This window comes from Durio zibethinus, chromosome 5 (assembly GCF_047325235.1).
Source record: "Durio zibethinus cultivar Kanyao isolate XHJ-2024 chromosome 5, ASM4732523v1, whole genome shotgun sequence".
Classification (NCBI taxonomy): Eukaryota; Viridiplantae; Streptophyta; class Magnoliopsida; order Malvales; family Malvaceae; genus Durio; species Durio zibethinus.
The window spans coordinates 4,189,771-4,210,269 of record NC_143166.1 but is presented as its reverse complement, the minus strand read 5'-3'; the positions used below and the strand labels follow the sequence as shown (position 1 = coordinate 4,210,269).

The following is a 20,499-nucleotide window of genomic DNA, read 5'->3' as shown; positions in this document are numbered from 1 at the left end:
ACGTTGTTTCAGGTAAAAAATGCTTGTGGGTTTGTTTTGAAAGCGGTTAAATTTGTTGCAAGTAAAACAACCAACTTCGGTTATTTTCTGTAATTCACTTTTGCTCAAGGTTGTAAAAAATCAATGTAATTCTGGCGCGTGCACACCGCCGACAGTTTTGGTAGTGAACCCACGCTCTTTGTTTGGGCGTGGGAAATTGCCTTCCCGTTAACAAACTCAGGTTAGCGAATTCTGGTCGGATACTCGTCCGACGACTATTAATGTTCCTTGTTTTACTTGCCCATTTATTTTCTCATTTTCCGCATTTGCCCTTTTAATTAGTTAAAAACAAAAATAAAATCTTAGTTCCCGTATTTTGGGGCGTTAAAATATTTCAAAATTAAATCGTTGAGAAATTATTATTTTTTTATTTTAAATAAATTATAATAAAAATCAAGTATTATATCATATATAAAAGTTCAAAAATTAAATCAAATAGATAATTTAACTATTAACTTAATATAAAATCAAATAAACTCAAGGTAAAATTTAATCGAATCCACAATAAATAAAAATTAAATTTAAAATCTTAAAATTTTAAAATCTTTTTTTTATTGTTAAGATAAAGCCTTACTAGCTTTATTTATTAACATCTTCCCTACAAAAGAAAGGGATGACAGTTAAAAATGAAAAAAAAAATTTAAAACTACCAAAAAAAAAACAATTGAAAATTAAAATTTTCTTTAAATATTTTCCCATTAGTAATATATAATAATCAATTAATAGTCTCTTAAATTTTTGAAAATGATGCTAGAATATCTTTGTTTGAAAATAACCATGAATTTTCTTAAAGTGTCAAGTTTTTCCTTTTTTTTTTCCTAGAAAATTTTCAAAAGAAAAAACTTTGCATATCAAAATTTTCCAAGGATAAAAGAGGTTGGACTTTGACATTTTTAGAGAACAAATTTTTTGGTGTTAATTTTATTCTACAACAAAAATTTATGAAAATTAATTTGGAAGAGAAATACAGTTGTCAGTGTAAATCTCACTCTTTATATATATGAATAAAATTTTTATTAATATTAGTGTAATTCTTATATTTTTTATCCCTATATCAATATTAATTGAATGTTTTATTTAAATTAAAATAATACTTTTAAATTTAATAATTTTGATCAAATAATCTAAAAAATATAAAAGTTACAATAATATAAGTAGATTCGTGATTCATTTAAATCAAAATAATATTTTTAAAATTAATAATTTTGAACTAAGAGTCTAAAAAAGAGTAAGTGGATCTCTCATGAAAGATCTACTCACACTAATATAAATGTTACACAATTTTTTACTCATTTATCAAAACTAAATGTAAATGTTATGGATTTAATTTTGATTTATAGGTCAAAAAACTATGTAACTCTGATGGTAAAGTAAGTATATTCCTACTATATAATATATATTTTATATTATATGTATATATGTATATATTTTAATGTAATACTTACCTATAATTGTAACTTATGTACTTATAATTTTATAAAAAAATAAAAATAAAAATCTTGGCTGGGTCACTTATTGAACGTAAAAAATGTCAACCCTGTTATCACGTCATCGTAAATTAATCAAGTCCGTCTTCTTAAACACTAATGTGCTTCACAGTGTAATCTTAGCTCATATTCCATTATCGATCACATTTTATTGGAAATAAGTGAAAAAAAAAATTCTATTCATGCTACAAATTACTATATCGTTAATGAACAAATTTAAAAGTTGAGAAGTTTTTAAAAATAAATAAAATAAACTTTTATTTTTTATGTTCTATAAAATTTTTATCTTTTAAAATTTGTTTATTAATAATGTGATAATTTGTAAATTTTTTTGAGAAATTACAATTATAATAAAATATAAAATTCATATAATCAATTGAATAATCAATTATTAAATCATTATCAAATTATAACATTGGATAATCAATTAATAAATTAAAATATAATTAAACAACCATACTCATAAATTATATACTATTAATACATCAATTATAAATTCTAATATAAATATGTTCAAAAAAAAGTTTTATAAATAACTTTTACATCTATAACAACTACAATATAAAACAAGCTTTACAATAATACTATTTACGGAAAAAAAAAAAAAAGCAAACGAATCAAGTTTTAGATTAAAAAATATGAAATTTAATAAGAGAAAACTAACTTTATTATGTCCCAAAATCATACGTAAAAAAAAAAAAAAAAAAGAGAGAGAGATTACCGAAAATTATGCAAAAGGAATAAGAAACACTACTTGCGGTGAAGAAAAGTGGTGGGTTGGCCATCTAAGAGTACCAAAGGTCTCAATAGTTTAATGTCAAAAAGTAGAATGAGCTACGTGAGCGAAACGGGAGACAGGATAAGTTGTGGAATGACGTGGATCTGAAGGAGTGATGTCGACCACTCGTGTACCCATTTGTCCCCTTACAGCTCAACTCGAGAAAAACATTTTAGATTACGTCCCTTTTCCTTTTTCTTTTCTAAACAAAATGCGTCCCCAGTCACCGTAGCCGATTTCGCTTCGTAGTTATCATAAGTGTTTATATAATGTTTAATTAAAATAAAAAATTATTTAAGAAATTTTTATATAAAAAAATCAGTTTTATATAAATTTTAAATTATAATTAATTAGATTATATTATAATTAATTTAAGTAAAATGCTCTGGAAGTATGATAATGCCGTTGCCGAGCACTTTTATCCAATTACATCAACGGATTTTTTCCCAAAAAATTTGAGATATTTTTATTGGAAATATATTAGTATGATGAGCAATTGAATTGCGAATCCAGCCCAAGTCGATAATTTTTTTTCCTTTGAAAAGATTTTGGAATTTATATTTTTTAATAAAAATTATGTATGGATAATTATTTAAAAATATATATATTTATCGTATTAATATACGCATAATTATTAGGGGCGGCGCAGACAAGTGAATATGATTTGACACTTAATACTAATGAAAAGATAACGTGTATAACTTGATAAAGGAAAGACTGAAGAGTTTTTTTAACCTTGGATTTAATTTTTGTGAAAAATATTTTAAAAAGTAAATTTTTAAATATATTAAATTAATATGAAAAAGTTTTCAAATTATTTTAAAAAATAAATTCAAACAGCACTTAAAATAAATACTCTAATCATGTTTAATAAAAAAAGGTGATGATTCTCAAACGTTGAGTCAAAGGCGTACTAGGTTATCGTTCCTGATTTTATTTTCAATAATTCATTAAACATAAAAATTTATAAAAAAAATGTTAATTAATTTTAACATATTTACAAACACCTTTTAATTTAAAGAAAATAGTTGTAATTTATTAATTTTGTTTGAAAGCAAAGGTTGATGGAGAGCTAAGTGGCGTCCCCACTGTGATACCTTCTCCAACAGGGAGATAAAGAGAAAATGAATCTCTCTTTTTTTCTTCAAAATGAAAAAAAAAAAAAAAGGGGTAACCAACTTTTTCCAACTCAGGATTTATCTTCCACTGCCAGAAACTTTATTTTCACAAATCACGATCATTGAATTGGTTTAAAGAAGGGTGGTTAATTTCAGAAATAAGCTGGCAATGAAGTGGAGAAAAATTAAAACGATAGTAATCATCATTTATATCTTAACATTTAAAAGAAAAATATTATTTGTATATCATCATTTATATCTTAACATCTTTTATTTCATTTGATGTGATAATTTAGTTATAAATTGATAAATTTTATAATAAAATTATTTGATAATTATTATATTATATATGAAAAATAAATATTTGAAACAAAGTGGATCGAGTAAATAAATTGGCAATCTTCCATGCTGCATGCATTGCTTTAATTATCTTTGGACTGCATTAATTCAAAACAACTTTTATATCAAAATATCTTCATTTTGACTTCATAAAATTAAATTAAACAAGCTTTCAAACCATCTTTAATGCATTAAAAACGGATTAGTTGGTGTCATTAAACTATTAAAATGCATATTGAACAATAGCTAAATTAGTATATATAAACTAAGCATTTATTCATATGACATATATGTTGAATGAATTTTTAAAAATTGTAAATTTAAAAGAATTTAGATACGTAATATTTTTTTAATAATTTAAATAATTAGAAATTAAGACATTAAAAATAAATTAAAAATTAAAAAAATAATTAACTTATAAACTAACCCTTTCGTTGATTGTTTCTTTTTTTTTATATATGTTGGAGGATAGTATAATTTTTTAAAAAATGGAACTTGACAGTATTGCAGTGGACAAAAGATAAAAAATGAAAAAAAAAAAAAACTCTTGTTGATAAACTAATTAAGAAAAATAAATTATTCGTTGATTAAAAAAAAAAAAAAAAGGTGGGAGGGTGGTGAGGGTGATGGGCCATGCACGGGTTGTAGGAATCAGGTTCATATTTTACACAGTCGATGGCTGATACCGAGAGAGATGCACGCCTTCCGGTTAATAAGGTGGGCTCCAACTAAACTCCAAACGCAAGAGAAGAATAGGCAAAGAGGCGTTACTTTATCTTGTTCTTTTCTGACAAATTTGGACAGAATCTGTTGACGGGAGCTGTTACAGTGGGACCCATTTCTGTTGGGACGTTTAGAAACAACTGAGTTGTTCCCTCCTAGTGGTGCACGCCTCTTTTCTTCACCGGACACGTGGCTCACTAATCGGAACTCATCTCTTGTGTGTTAGGCACATCTGTTCACATGCCACATCAGCAAAGTATGAGTCAGAGAGTTGAGCAGACTGACAGCATGAGGTGTTTGCCGTTGCATATCAATTTGACAATCGCAAGAGTGAAGAGAAAGATATAGATAAAAATATTTTAGTGAAATTCGTAAATTTTTTATTAAAATAATTAAATAAATTATAAAATTTAAGTTTTTGTTATATAAATTAAGTGTATAAAATTTTTAAAATTTTTTAATTTATTTATATATTTTTAAAATAAATATTTTTATTAAAAATTTTTATTATTAAATAAATATTGATCAAATTTTAATTATAAATATTTTTATCATCTCTTTTTTGTTTTCTTGGCTTTCTATTTTTGCCTATTTGGCTCCCCTTCCCGATTCCAAAACATCCCTCCTTCGCATCTGCCATTTCTATATTAAATGAATTTGAATACATTTTCAACATGATCCGACATAAAATTAAATGAATTTGAATTTTATATAATTGTGCTAGTGTTGTAATGGTATTAACTTGTTATAACATGAAAATATTCGTGATTTATGGAAATTGTTTTGCCTAACACGTATAAATACATTTATTAAATTATTGATTAACACTAAAATCCATAAACTCATCAAAAAATACTAAAATACAATAAACAATTTTTATATTTTATACATAAATTAAAAGCTACTCCAAAAAGACTGGATTCAATAGGTGGACTTAAAAGCACACTGGTAATGATAGTCATTGATTGATGATCACAGTTTAAACCTGTCATGTGGATCTTTTTATTATTTTCCCCTAAATGGTTACCTTACGTACATAATACATGAGATACACCACATTTCAAGTTTATATATACATGTTAGATATTACTTGAATTTAAAATTTAAAATTATTAGATTTTTAAATTTTTCATGTATATAAACATTTCACTCATATTTTTTAGTGATAAAAGATTTTTTATTTATATGTGAATTTATCTCAATAATTTTTTTCGTTCACTTGTAAATTTTGATTAAGTTCCTCCGATGCGAGTAAATTTTATTATCACCTCTTTTGAGCCAGACAACCTCATGTCTAGAATGGTCTTAGTGCACCTTAGGCTCAAGTGCTCAACATTCAACCTTACCTCTTTGTGGGTTTAGGTTATCTTAATGCTCCTTCAAGCTTGTACTCAACCACTGCATACCTAGATTATTTCAGTACTCTCTTAAGCTTGCAATTAATCACAGTTTTAACCTTGCACTCCATCACATGTTGTCTCAGTACATTGCTGTCTTAGGTGTTCTACTTTCACATATGTTGCTTTCAAGTCGAATCTTTCACTCTAATACTAGTTGTTAGGGATATATGTCACACTTTGAACTTATGAGAACACATTATAAAACTCATATATACATGTTAAGTATTACTTGAATTCAAAAATTTAAGTTATTAGGTTCTTGAGTCTTCTATGTATATATAAGATATCTCATATTTCTTAATAATGTGAGATTCTTTACTCAAATATGAATCTATCTTAACAATATTTTCATATTAGACATGTAGTACTAGCATATAGCTCCAATAATATCTTTCAAAAGATTTGTTTATAAAATTATATATTGATAAAATTTACAATCATAATCAAAGTAATTTTGAATATGATAAGATTTTTTGGTACAAAAGATGGCATATCTTGAGAATATGAGAAAAGTTTGTAAATGTTAAGATTTAAATTTTAGATTTATTAAATATCGTCTTTTAAGAATAACTATATAAATTAACTGAATTAAACTCTAAATTTAAAATAATAAGATTTTAATTTTATCATAATTGCAACAAAAAATATAAAAGGTAATCATAACCATTAGGTAGAATTAGATTCGGTACAAAGTGACGTGCAAGAGGCTGAAATTCAAGAAATGTGGATGTGCAAATAAAGAAACTAAAGTCACAATATTGTCCTCTAGCATATATTACAGTGCACCACCCTACGTTTGTTAAAACATTTATGGCAAAATTCCTGTTTAGCAATGAATATTGACTTGTAATGCAAGACGTGTGGTACTGAGATGTGGAGTTTATCCATTCAAGAAGCTGACCGGAGCTATATCTACCACACAAGTTTTGCCATTTGTTACTAAATTTCAGTTCTGCAACTCCGCCTGTTATGTTTGGTGGAAACTCATGGCAGTAGTTAAAATATTTGGGGAAGTAGTTGTGCTACATGTGCACTATGAAATCCACCCCCCCCCCCCCCCTTCCCAAAAAAAAAAAAAATTAAAGATTAAGAAAATGCAATGCCGCAATTAGTACTCAAGCAAAAATCAGTTAAAGAATAAAGGTTGAATAAAAAAAGCAATAGATATTTTATAGCTAAGATTATTAGTTTGGCAATAAATTCTTGGACGTTTAGTTCAAGTGACAAAGATAATTTATAATTTTTTAATTGATTGAGTTCGAATCTATTAAAAATAGTGAAAAATTAATTTTTTATAAATTTATTAAATTTAAATAAATATATTTATTTGAATCGATTAAAAAATAAAATGAGTGTATAAATTCGTTATTTCTGAAATTCAATGCGTTAAAAAAAAAGGGTATGAATCTCATTCCTCATTTCTTACGTTGGGATTTGAAAGCATTGATCAATCCAACTTAAACCAAACTTTTAAAAGTTTACTTCTTAAAATACAAACAATAAGGAAAACTAACTACACAAAGAATTTGAAGGAGACAACGCAGAGGATGTTGCTTAACGCATTTGCAATTTCATTAGGGTCCGTCTCCCTCGTAACTTGCTGTGATAAAAAGACCCACAAGAATGGTGAAGGTGCATGCGCACGCACGTGACGCTTTAGCCATCTGGTTGAGTATGATTCAAGCCAATTTTACTTGTTTAAGTTGTGCTGATTTACTGTAAAAAAATCAAGTGGGGTTCTTTTGACAAACCATTAAAATTTGGACACCAAATTCTGAAAACAAAAATAAATGGGGTGACCATATTTTGTACAAGAGTCAGATTATGGTTATAGGCGTTGATTTTTTGAATCGTTGGTTGGTCAGAGCCACATGCTAAAATAACCCACCCAAGGACAAGAAGACGACTTATTATTATTTTTTCTTGTCGAAGACGAATTTTTATTGGAGCAATTGTAGTATTTGATTTGATGATGCAGTTAATATAATTAATTTACACTCTGGTTATTATTTGAAGCAGCTTGGGCATCGGCAGACTTCCATGCAGACGATGGTATTTATCTGAAAATTTCTGACCTGTTTTTTTTTTAAAACCAGACATGATATTTCTTAGATTACACGTGACAGAGATCGACAGATGTTTGACCGGTCTTTATTACATCATCTGAAATTTTCTCTTTGCTTTTGTTTTTGATGCATGCGAGTAGATTATCATACCACCTCACGCGTGTACGGTGACTGCCAAATTTTTAACACTTAGCTTCCCTTTCATGGTGTTTCTCTGGTCTACCTTTTGATGTGACTGTTCATTGACAGTAATTAAAAAAAAAAAACTCTCTTTGTGATGGGATAATTTTTTTTTTTGGTTTCAGCAGATGACAGAAACATCCCCCTGGAAACAGCTCTTTCTATCTATCAAGTTGAAATTAGGGGGTTTCTCGGTATCTCAGCTGACTGCTTGGCCTTGCAAGCAAGTGATAGGTTGCTTTTTGCCTCTAGCTCCGGGGCAATCTCTTGTTTGCCTTTACGTGCATGGTGATTGAACTTCAAGCTTCAAACGAATACCAAAGCCAGGCCGCAGCCGGGGCTAACAGAGTCATTATATGCTTCCCGCAGGCCTCAGGGTTAGGGGTCACCTCATTTTCACGACCCAAACTTTGCAAAGCCAATTGGAAAACGCCACTTTGCATGTTGCAATAGATGTAATTTAATCTCCCTGCTTTCTAAACCAACGTACAACTTCATTAATTATATTTTCGTTGAAATTAATTACTCGGTTTTTTTTTTAGTTCTTTTATCAAACAAAAAAAATGTTCAGAGATTGAAAATTGCAACTCGAAAGCATGCGTATGCATAATGCATTCGTCTGATAGGTGATAACAACATCTCTAGTAATTACAATGGAAAAAAAATCACAGATCTTTCTGAAAACAAATAATACAATTAATGGAAGCTTTAAGCGCATGCACTGACGACTTAAGTTTATTCCTTGTAACGATGCTGATTTATTTCTTTCCAGACACAAGGATGAGGAGAGACAAGCATGACAAAAAGAAGAGGAACAAGATTTGATCATTGCTATTTTTTTGCCAAACAGGGAAGTATTAATAACATTGAAAATAATTCTGTAAAAGATTATAAATTTTTTTAAATGATAGAAATAAGAAATAATCAAAACAGTTCATCAAATAACTTCCCTTCTGTCCCTGGTCGCCTGTTTAATTTACGTAAAGCATGCAACCCTATATAAAATAACTTCCCTTCCGGGTTTTTGAAATAATCTAACTTTTGGTTTGTTATTGGCTTGTTGCTTTCTTAATTAAAAAGTTAAAATGAAAAAAAAAAGGAAAAATTAAAATCATAAAGATCAAAAAGGCTGTAAGAGAAGTATTTAATCCAGTTCATGAGGAAGTGTAACGTTAAGCAAAGCTGATCATGGTCGGTGACTAACTCTAAGATCACGGATATTATGCAATCATTAATTTAATCAAAAATTTTATTAAATTTATTTTTAATGTATTAACAGTGAAATTTTTAATTTTTTACTTTTAAATTAATTTTATTATATTTTAAAAATACATGTCATTTTATTAATTTTGGTAATTTTATTTCTTTATTTTTAACACTTTATTATTATTAGTCAATGGTATCTAAATGACAAGCCGCCACTAACAACTGCATGTTGTCTCATTCTCAATCTTCAAGTTTTCATTATCTGATGAGGAAAATGATCAAAGTTTACTTAGCACTCCTCTAATTACAACATCGGTTTCCAACGTCAACTTAGAAAAAGAATAATCATTGTGATGAGGAAAGATAATTTATATGACTTGGAATTTCAAGAAGAAAATTTTATGATATAAATATTCTCAGTTAAAATTGTTGAGTAACACTTACATCGAGTGTTTAGAAGAGAAAAGGAAAACCGTTGCATGAGGGATATGAACAAAGCGAAAGGTTTTTTAAGTAAGAAAATACATGTATTAATCAAGCACAAAACAGATGAAGTTTGGGAAGTTTTTTTTTTTAAATGATTTACTAAAAATTAATAAAAAAATTCAAACCAATAAAATGATATAAATTAATAATATATAAAAATATTATTAAAAATATTATTTATAATTCAAATTTAATCGATATTTATTAAATAGTAAAAATTATGTCAATATTTTTATTAAAAATGTCTATAAAAAATATGTTAAAAATTTTTTAAATTTTATACATTTGATTTATGTAATAAGGTCTTTTAATTTATTTGTTTTGATTTTCGATTTTAGTTTTTATTTAATCATTTTTTGTAAGAAACTTTATAAACTTTACCTAAAAAAACTTCATCTAAATCTTTCTCATTAATTAATTATCATTTAAATCATAAAAAATTAATCTATGGATAAAGGAAATTAAGATTTTGAATGCAACAAAAGAATTAAAAATTTTCTTATGCAAAATGCACTCTTAAAATTATTAACAAAATATTAGACCTAATAAAATTTGAGAATATCCATAATTGTAAAAATAATTATCATTTAATCAAAGTAATATTTATTTAATTTAATTCGAAAGAACATGGCAGCTCAAGGTAACGTAAATTGCTGCCATTCTTCAATTCCTAAAATTTGCTTTAGGAATGATAATTAATTAAATAGGGATTTGTGAGAATTTAGCGTAACGAACCATAAATGACATTAGGGCGAGGGAACTAAGGATGTTGCTTAACGCATTTGGCATTTGTTTTTTTAGGTTTTGGGTCCCTTACCCTTACCATCCTCGTGCGTCGTGTACAAAATCACAGTGATGGTGAGCGTGAGCGGTGAGCCCCCTCCAACCCTCCTCTCTCTTCTCTTCGATGGCCCAAAACCCTTGAGTAATTTTGAAGCCATCCTAACATTCTCTGTTTCCATCATTTTTTTAAAAATTATACTAAATTCTTCTTTATATACTCCTTCCATAATTATTAACATGCTATGCATTATTTTTGGTCCAATGAAAAACCTTTCTACTATCTCTAGCGTTTACATAACTATTTTGATCAGGAAAGGAAAGTGGGGACTGCCCATTTCTTTATTTTACCCAAAAATATATTTGAAAAGAAAGGACACTTGTTTTGGAACCTTTTACCTTTGCTCTTGAGTCATGTTTTGGTCGGTAAGTCAATTAGACAATAATTATTTTGCTTTTTGAGAGAAATTTACATGAAATTTGTAAATTTTTTTAAAATTGATATAAAAAAATTTAATAAAAAATCAAAATTGATAGATTGATAGAATTTAATATGAAAATCAATAATATGTAAAAAATTTATTAAAACTGTTATTTCTAATTTAAATTTGATAAATATTTATTTAACGATAAAAATTTTGTCAATACTTTTATTAAAAATATCTATCTAAAAATATATATATAATTTATTAAAAAATTTTAAATTTTACACATTTAATTTATGTAACAAGACATTTTAATATATTGATTTTGACTGTCAACAGTTTTATTAAAAATGTCTATATAAAAATATATATCAATATTTATTAAAATTTTTTCAAATATTACACATTTAATCTATATAATCAAACATTTTAATTTATCGATTTTGATTTTCGATTTTAATTTTTATTTAATCAATTTTAATTAGAAACTTCATAAACTTCATATAAGAAATTTCAACTAAGGTTTTCCCCCTTTTTAATTACCTACACTCACAATTCGAAGATGAAAGAAGGAATTGTCAATGTTAGAATTTAAAATTTAAATTTATTAAATATTATTTCATAAAAATAATTGCATAAATCAATTAAATTAAATCATAAATTTATATATACTTCATTTATAAGTGGATAGTTCATTTCTTGAACATGTTTAAGGAGTGAGGCCATGATCATACTTTCGTATGACATATTACAGATCATGAGGAAGGGAAAGGTGTGGTCTAAGAATTTTTTTCTTGAAGAGAAAGGTAAACTTCAAAAATATTATTCGGCAGTTGATTTTAGTACTCGATCGTCTCAATCACTTATGCAGTTGAATTACTCATTGTTAAATTTCACATGACAGGGCTTAACTTGGAGGCATCATTAATTTTCATTGAAAGTAGCTATATAACAACGTGAGAAATCAATTAGTGTTAGTAAGATTGCTTAATGCCTGCCAGTCATGGGACACCCTTAACGTGCATGGTAAGTGAAGTTAACCACAACTCAGTATTCTACCAAAGCACGTTAATCTTGGAGGTAATCTTTTTTTTAATTAATTTTATTTTTTTACAAAAAAAATATATAAATATTAAAGAGTTAAATTTCGAATTTATTGGATTTTAACTCTTAAAAATAACTATATAAATTAATTAAGTTTAATATCGATACCATAATCTTTTACTTTTAGAGTGCTCTAAGAGCTGGCAAACAATGAAGAAAAGAGAAACAAGTGAAAAGTACCAACTTCTTTATTTTAGTGGATTTTCCTGTTTTTGGTTCTTTTCTGTCCATGGATTTTCTACGTTAAAAAAATTATCTTTTTATTTAATTCATTGATTGAGTTTAATTAGGCCATGATTTTTTTTGATAAATTTTTATTAATTGAGTTAGATATATAATTATCAAGCATATATATGAAAATTAAACAACCCCTTCACACCTGTTTGCTTATCTAATGTATCTGACATCTGAAATTGAATTCAGATTATGTGATTATAATCACCATGTAAAGAAATTTGCTGTTGATCATTATCAAAAAGGGACTGAAAAGGAAGAACAAAAGGAAGCACCAAGCCAAAAAGCAGCATTCAGTTTTTAATTAGTTGAGTCCAATTCTAACGTTATGAAGTTGATATCGACATGAACAATAGTGTGATTAAGTAGTATTCCAAATATATAGATCAGAAATTAACCTCAGCCATAAGTACGTTCTTAATTTTTATCCACCATTGTCAACTTTCTTCCTGATGTAACAGGTTTCTGGAAATTGAGAGAGGGAGCTCACAAAAAACCAGTCAACCCTTTAATAAATTATAAAGTTAACATGTAATTTAGCATTGAACTATATTACTTTTAATAATTTAATACCTATAAAAATATTTACGGTTAGATACCTTAATCTTACTTCCGAAAAATATTTTTTGTTATTGACTAATATCATACTAGCGTAACAAATATCAATCAATAAAAATTTATTACATTTTTTTATGTCAATTTGCCTTTAACAGAATTAATGTGAGTCCAGATACTTGATCAAACTAAAATTTGAGTATTTAATTGTAAATTTTTTATATATATCATAAGAATATATATTATATGGTTGAGGAGTTAAATCATGCAAAACCTAAATTTTAACCCATATTAATGAATTGGATGCAATCAAACTTTTTTCTCCCTAAAAGATTTATTTCTTTTTAGTAATTAAAATCAAGGCCATTTGAAGAAGGAATGGGTTCTTGTATTCCAATCTAAACTAGAAAGAACAAAATGAGAATAAAAAAAATAAGCAACAAACACTCCACTTAACCTCAAACACATGGCATATCGTCACAGATATAGTTAAAAAATCTCAGTTGAAGTCATAAATCAAGGAAAGTGCAACGGGTTTGGTTTAGATTTTAGCCATTGGAGGCATAATAATCTAACGTCACCATTGAGAGCTCCATTTATCTAACTTCATTGTCTGCTTGTTTCTCTGTTGACATGGCCGGGGGGTTTTTTTTTAAAAAAAAATGATTAATGGTAGCTAGCTAACAATCATCTATTAACATGAGGGAATCGTTTGATAACAGTAACAAATAATTAGTGATAAAAAGGGTTGACTGTGATATGCAGATGGAGCATATATGCGATACATGATGGAAGGGTTTGGCCGTCCGAAGGACCGATAATAGCATATATTCCTGAGTGATAAAACATGAAAGGGTCGGATTAGGTGATTTAGCCAGCAATTGTTGCATCATTCTGTGTGTTAAAATACAAAATTCGTGATGCTTGGTCGGCATCTAATCTTGATTGAATATTACCTAAGACTTGATTATTAGCAAGGAAAAGGGAGATTAAAGAAGGTCAGTGAGACGACTTCGTCTTCATTTGGACGAGGCTAGATATGATAATTTATGTATTTGTATCATATAAAATATTAAAAATTTGATTACGTATTCATGTTGTGTTATACACAAAAAATTAAACGTCATAATTCGTGTTAACATAAAAAATATAACATATATTTTTATTTTTATTAAATCCATAATAAGTTTTACTAAAATTTTAATTTATATCTCTTTCGTGTATTATTTTTTATCATGTCACATTTTAAATTGCCAAGACAAAGCACCTTCCACTATTAATTATGCATATATCACTTAAATATGTTGAGTTGATATGAATGTCTCAACTTTTGAAAGCCAAATCAAATGGTTCTAATAAAGTAGTTAACTGATAGAATCCCCTTTACCAAATAGAATTCCAACCATTGCACATTTCCAATTTGTTTTTTTTTTTTTCAGTCGCGTTTAGGTGTAGTAAACAAAATTCATCATATTTTTTACGGGCAGTTCATTCTTGATATGCACATAATTCCGGTCAGCAGAGCTAATCCTGTGATCGCCATGATTATCAATTTATTAGTCAAAGCAAAGGGTAAGAATTTTAATATTTGATTAGCCGCTAAACTATGACGCACCTTAATATTTGTTCTTGCCTAGCTTAAAATTTTGACTTTCTGTATCTAATCTCTGGAAGATAATTAATTTAACTGCTAGAATATGCATTCTATATGTTTTTATAGGCAACTTTTGGAAAAAGATCATACTAACAAGTATGAGCGTATATATTATCATCAAACCTTGGACTATAGATTATAACTTTTTTAAGCTTTTGGCTGTTCAGAGATGCCAATAACCCACTGATCTTCTTGCAGATCTATGTCACCAAGCATATATGCTTAATCACGTTTTTTGTTTTCTCATGATTTTTGATGTTTGATCCTCGACTTCTCGGTTGAATATCTTGTTAGGCATTGTGATCATAACTGGGAACTAATTAATCAAGGCTCAAATTATCTTCTTTATGAAGAAACTAACTTCATCCTAGCTATAAAGGGTTCTTAAAGAAAAATGAGTTAGCTGCTAAAGTCACAAGTAAAAGCATGGATATGTTTTCTTTTTTAATTTCATTCTTCTTTTCTAATGCTGATCTGGAATATGCAAAAGTCTCAGTTGTAATCATTTCTAGTTTGATTAGTGTTCCAAATTACAAGCTCTCATTGTCTCAGCAATTTTATTTGGCACTACTGCATAATCCATATCGATCAATCTTCAAGTAAACACCTATCAAAGTGTAATTTCTTTTAAATACCAGAAATTTAATAGTATCTAACAGTTTGACGATAATTTTTAGTTTGGTCTGTCAAAAACTGTCTCCTCAAAAGCTAGGCTTCAAAGTAGGTAATGATAATGCCCCCCGGTGAGCTGTTAGGGGGTTAGATGTAGATTACTTAGTTGTGGGAAATGGATTTCAGAACATGCGGGTCTACACCTTGAAAACAAAGTATTGGTACTCCAACAATCCCAGTTTTAGAAGTCCTTGCAAAACACTCATCAACTGTATGATTGGTCCGAATGGCATTCGATTGGGGAAAGCGCAATTACATTTCGAAATTTCTAAATTTATCTGTAATAATGCTGCTAGCATGTGAAAATATAATGATTGCTACAAACATTAGTTGATGAAAACAACATGATAACTTTTGGGGCCAGGGAGGGGGGGGGGAATCCGACACAATAATCCCACTTTTAGGAAGGTTTGGCAAAGTTGTTATGGTCATTATAACAACCAAATGTCCCATGATTTAGTACTTTCAGAACGAGAACTCACAATTGAGTGTTGTTCTTTCTCCCGCACAAGTCAATGATGCCAAGGGAGCATAGGACTGAAGTGTTTCGCTTGTTGACTCCGCAACTAAGGATGGAAATTGGAAACGGACCTAAAGAAGAAAAAAACTTTTGGATGGTAATCTGATTGACCCCACTTCCCTGTCTGAAAGAAGAAGAAGTGATGAGAGAGAGAGAGGTTTTGCATGTCAGTATGATTTTCCCAGGCTGCTGCTTTTGTTATAATTCTCAAGCTGATATAATTAGAGAAAACTTTTTCTTTGCAACAAATCTCATCAGATATAATTGCGAGTACTAATAGCCAGCCCATGCCTGCTTGAAAAAGCAGAAAAGGACTCGAAAGCTTTAAGTAAAAAGAGGGCATGGAAGCCATGCTCCTTTCTAAAGGATTTCCAATTCCAATCAAACATGCTTTGATATTGTTGGTAGACCTCAAACATTCACAGATTACATTTTAGATTATTTAGATGCTGAATAACCACCGTTTGCTTCCTTAAAAAGGTGTAAACTTTCACATAATATGGGGGTCAAGCCCTGTGAAAAACCGGTGGCTGTTCATAGAGCGGAGAGAAAATGTGTGGCAGATATGCTGGTTAAGTCTACCAAACTTCCATTTCCTGGTCGGTGCCTTATCCTTGTGGGTTGCAAATGCCAAATTGTCCATGATTATGTGTGTAATACAGAGCTTGATATCCTTGCATTACCGGAAAACATAATTATTACCCTGGAAAAACATATTTACTCTCCTTTGCTGTGTAAATTCTATGTTGGTTTTTTATAAATTTCGGAATTTGTCAACCACTGAATCTAAAATTTTTATAGAGTTGAGGGTATTAGTAATTTGGGAGATTACAAAATATTTTTTTTCTAAATCTTGTACGTAGAGAGAGGAATTGTTTTTGGACAAAATAAGGGAAATGGAAAGGTAAGTGTCATAAGAAGAGCAAATTGGATAATTTTTTTTCATCTTTTTGGGGGCTTGGGGTTAGAGATGCGAGCAAGTTGATAGAAAATGTGGCTGTAGGCCTTGACTTTATCTACTTCAGATTGACATAAATGGGGGCTATGATTTTGTCACAGATGTAAAGATAAGAAATGAAGTTGTGGCATCCAGGCTGATATTTTACTTTCTTTCTTACCAGATAATTATGGATCATTACTTTTTTCTGTAACCAAAAAAATACTAATGAAAAGATAATAGTTGCGAATTCAGAATTTAATTCAATTAATTCATATAATATTTAATAAGAATAATACTGAATAAATAAAAAATTTAAATCTCCATATTTACAACATTTTCCTCACCTTCATCATAAAAAAAATTATAGCTGCCAGAATTTTCTTATCCTTGTGGCCCATGTTTTGCCGGATCAATTAGGTTGTTCTTTTTTCTGTTCTGATATGGGCCTTTAGGTCATTTTATTTGGATCCTCTGAAGTAAGTAGATGGACTGATAAAAGCAAGATGGCCTAGCCCAACATTACTAAAACCTCTGGTTGGTCATTTCATGAAAATACTCTGGGGTTGGGTTCATGAAGTTGGGCCATAGCCTATAATATGCAGACTATTTGTCATTTAAATCCAATAATATTTGCATGCTTCCATTTTTGACAGAAGATTTGCAATGTGAACCACCAACTTAAGATTTAATCTGAATAAGCAGAAGAAGTGGAGGTAAAGGGGCTTGATAACAGATTCTGCTTGACAGATGGCAAACCAGTAGCCAACACATCTAATCTCCTATCCTTTAAGATAAGCCCCTGTATACATAAACAGATTTCAATATCCTTGCTGCCACACCCCCAACTCATTGAAGGGAAAATTTTGACCCAAAATGACGTCTGTTTGTGCTTCTTCTGCTATTGCAGCTGCTGCCATCTCATCCCTTAGGCAAGTTCTTTCTTTACCTTATTAGCAAACCAGCTTCAAATGTTAAAACCATAAAAAATATCTGCGCATGCAATTGTATTAGAAATGATGAACTTATAGTTAACTATTAATAATGATCACAGTTTAGGATCCCATCTGTTTTGGAAGCTGACCGTGGTAGAATGGTCAGGGTAGATTTTTCCAACTTATACTTATGATGTAAGACAATGTTACAGTTCACAGAAAACTGGATCAGTGGTGGGGACAACAAACGCTTCTTTCCTTAGTGGGAAGAAACTAAGATCAGTGAGAAAGTACACAGCACCAACCGGAGCACGAACAGTTGCGGTGTGTGCAGCAGCAGACCCCGGCAGACCTCTTTGGTTCCCAGGCAGCACTCCTCCTCCATGGCTTGATGGCAGGTTCAGTAAAACATTATACCACCATTTTTGGGCTACTCTATACTAACCTTCTTCTAACATTCATTTGAATCCTTTGGTTCAGCCTCCCTGGAGACTTTGGTTTTGATCCTCTAGGTCTTGGTAAGTTTAATTCCATAGCAGTACCTCACAATCATTTAAATCAAACCACTAATTGTAATAAAAAGTTACTTTCATTTTTTGCTCGGTGTGTTTTCCTTCTTTTGAATTAATACTAATTCTACGTTTGTAATGAGGGGTTTTTATCAGGATCTGACCCTGAGACCTTGAGATGGAACGTGCAATCAGAGATTGTGCACTGCAGATGGGCAATGTTGGGAGCTGCTGGTATTTTCATCCCAGAGTTCCTAACAAAGATTGGTATTTTAAACACTCCTTCATGGTATTCAGCTGGAACAGAGGAATACTTCACTGACACCACAACCCTCTTCATAGTTGAGCTTATTTTCATCGGCTGGGCAGAAGGGAGAAGATGGGCTGACATTCTCAAGCCAGGCTGTGTAAACACCGACCCCATCTTCCCTAATAACAAGCTTACCGGGACTGACGTTGGGTACCCTGGTGGTCTATGGTTTGACCCTCTTGGCTGGGGAACCGGTTCTCCTGAGAAGATCAAGGAGTTGAGGACTAAAGAGATCAAGAATGGTAGATTGGCTATGTTGGCTGTGATGGGTGCATGGTTCCAACACATCTACACTGGCACTGGACCTATTGACAACCTATTCGCCCACCTTGCCGATCCTGGTCATGCTAACATTTTTGCTGTAAGTTCATCTCCTCTTTTAATCATGTAGCACTTAGATCATAACATATCATAGGGTGCTCCGTGCTCAGGTTTAAAACTAACATGAAATTAAATTTTTCAATACATAATAATTAGTCTAAATTTTAAAGACACAAATCTAAAATTAACAATTCATATTGTCTTGCATTTATATGTATTTTAGTTTCACCAAGAACAAGAACAAGTAATTATAGATCTAGTTGCTTATTTTGTAGGCTTGGACTAACCGTCTCATTCTCCATTTCAGGCTTTCACCCCCAAGTGAGACACAACAAAGGAGAAAGAAAATGTTGGAGAAACATTGATGATCATACCTTTGCCTAATTAGCGAGGAGATAGAAAGATGTGTGCTTTTATGGGGAGATGTTTGTTATCAGTAGAGATTGTAATGCCTTTGTATGTTCTATAGATGCTCCAGTGATGTACAAATACCTCTGTGGAATTAGATGCAATGAATATTTATTGAGGTTAACCAACATTAATTGGCTACTTAGTCCGAGCTTTTTCTGTGAAAGGAATGAAATCTTGAAAACTGGTAATCAGAACTCAAAAGCCTGAAAATGTCGCAAAATCCATAGATCAGGGCCCAAAAGATCAATCTAGTCATTTGCAATTACCACTGTTAACACTTCAAATAATCCTCATTGATGAAGCACCTACTCGATCTAACTGCTTCAACTTTCAAACACCTGATACTCTCCTCGGAACCTCATTACAGGAAAACAGTCGTAAAGAGTTGCAATGTTAATTGCATTCCATATCGTCACCTGTCGACATGATCCTAGGAGAGTTTCTTTCTTTTTTTCTTTTTTTTTTTTGGGTATATGCCTGTGATATTGGGTTATAAAATGAGAGACAAATCTCTGCCATCCCATAAATTCCACAAGACCCATCTCAAGATTTGAATTCATGAACTAGTAGAGTTTCATAATTGGTCAGATTGGTCTCCTGCAAAATGGAAATTTGGTTCTCCATTCTTCAGGTACAACGTATCTGGGTACATTTTTGAACTACATGTTTTTAGATTACCTCCAAAAAGGGGATGGTGAATGATATTGAAGATGTAGCAGCAGCCATATGTCGAGTGTCGTCATCGTTGACTTACTCAATTGCCTTTCAGAAATCTGGTTGAACAAAAATGGAAATTTTTTTTTTTTTTAAACTGCTCATTATTACTTGACGCTTTTGTGTGGAGTATGAGCTGAGATTATAAGTTATAACCTGCCTAAAATCTTGAATATATTGTTTTATACGATAATCAATTACTGCTGACGACTTCATGTCTTCAAAGATATGGAAAACATCAATTTCTAGAAGAAGGCAGCCTCTTAGTCATGTAAAAGAAATAGAACAAGGGGGCTCAACGTGCCGTCAGGAGTGCAATAAGCATGTGGTAGATTTATCCTGAGAAATTATGCATGCATGTGCATATTCGTTGGCAATCCTGACCGGCTGAGTCTGACCCAGCCTCCCAAAACTATGGAAGAAACTTCTTTCATTCATGATTCACCTTCGAACGCACTTGAAATCTGGCTTGACAAGGTCAAACACAAGTGCACCTTTTGACGTACCAACAGTCTGTCCTTTTTTTCTTTAAATACAACAAAAACGTGAAAACCAGCTTTTTTTTTATTTTAACAAAAGAAGCGGTAGTTTTAGGA

The 20,499-nt window shown here is 30.2% G+C and overlaps 1 protein-coding gene across 1 annotated transcript; it reads left to right on the top strand.

The window, feature by feature from the left end:
• Positions 1 to 17,476: 17,476 nt before the first annotated feature.
• On the top strand, positions 17,477 to 19,314 carry LOC111282826 (chlorophyll a-b binding protein, chloroplastic). The gene is made up of 5 exons (XM_022871087.2): positions 17,477 to 17,635; positions 17,851 to 18,036; positions 18,119 to 18,156; positions 18,304 to 18,818; positions 19,086 to 19,314. Exons 1-5 carry the CDS (start codon positions 17,580 to 17,582, stop codon positions 19,101 to 19,103), a joined length of 813 nt encoding a protein of 270 aa, XP_022726822.1. The 5' UTR covers positions 17,477 to 17,579; the 3' UTR covers positions 19,104 to 19,314.
• The last annotated feature ends 1,185 nt before the right edge of the window (positions 19,315 to 20,499 follow it).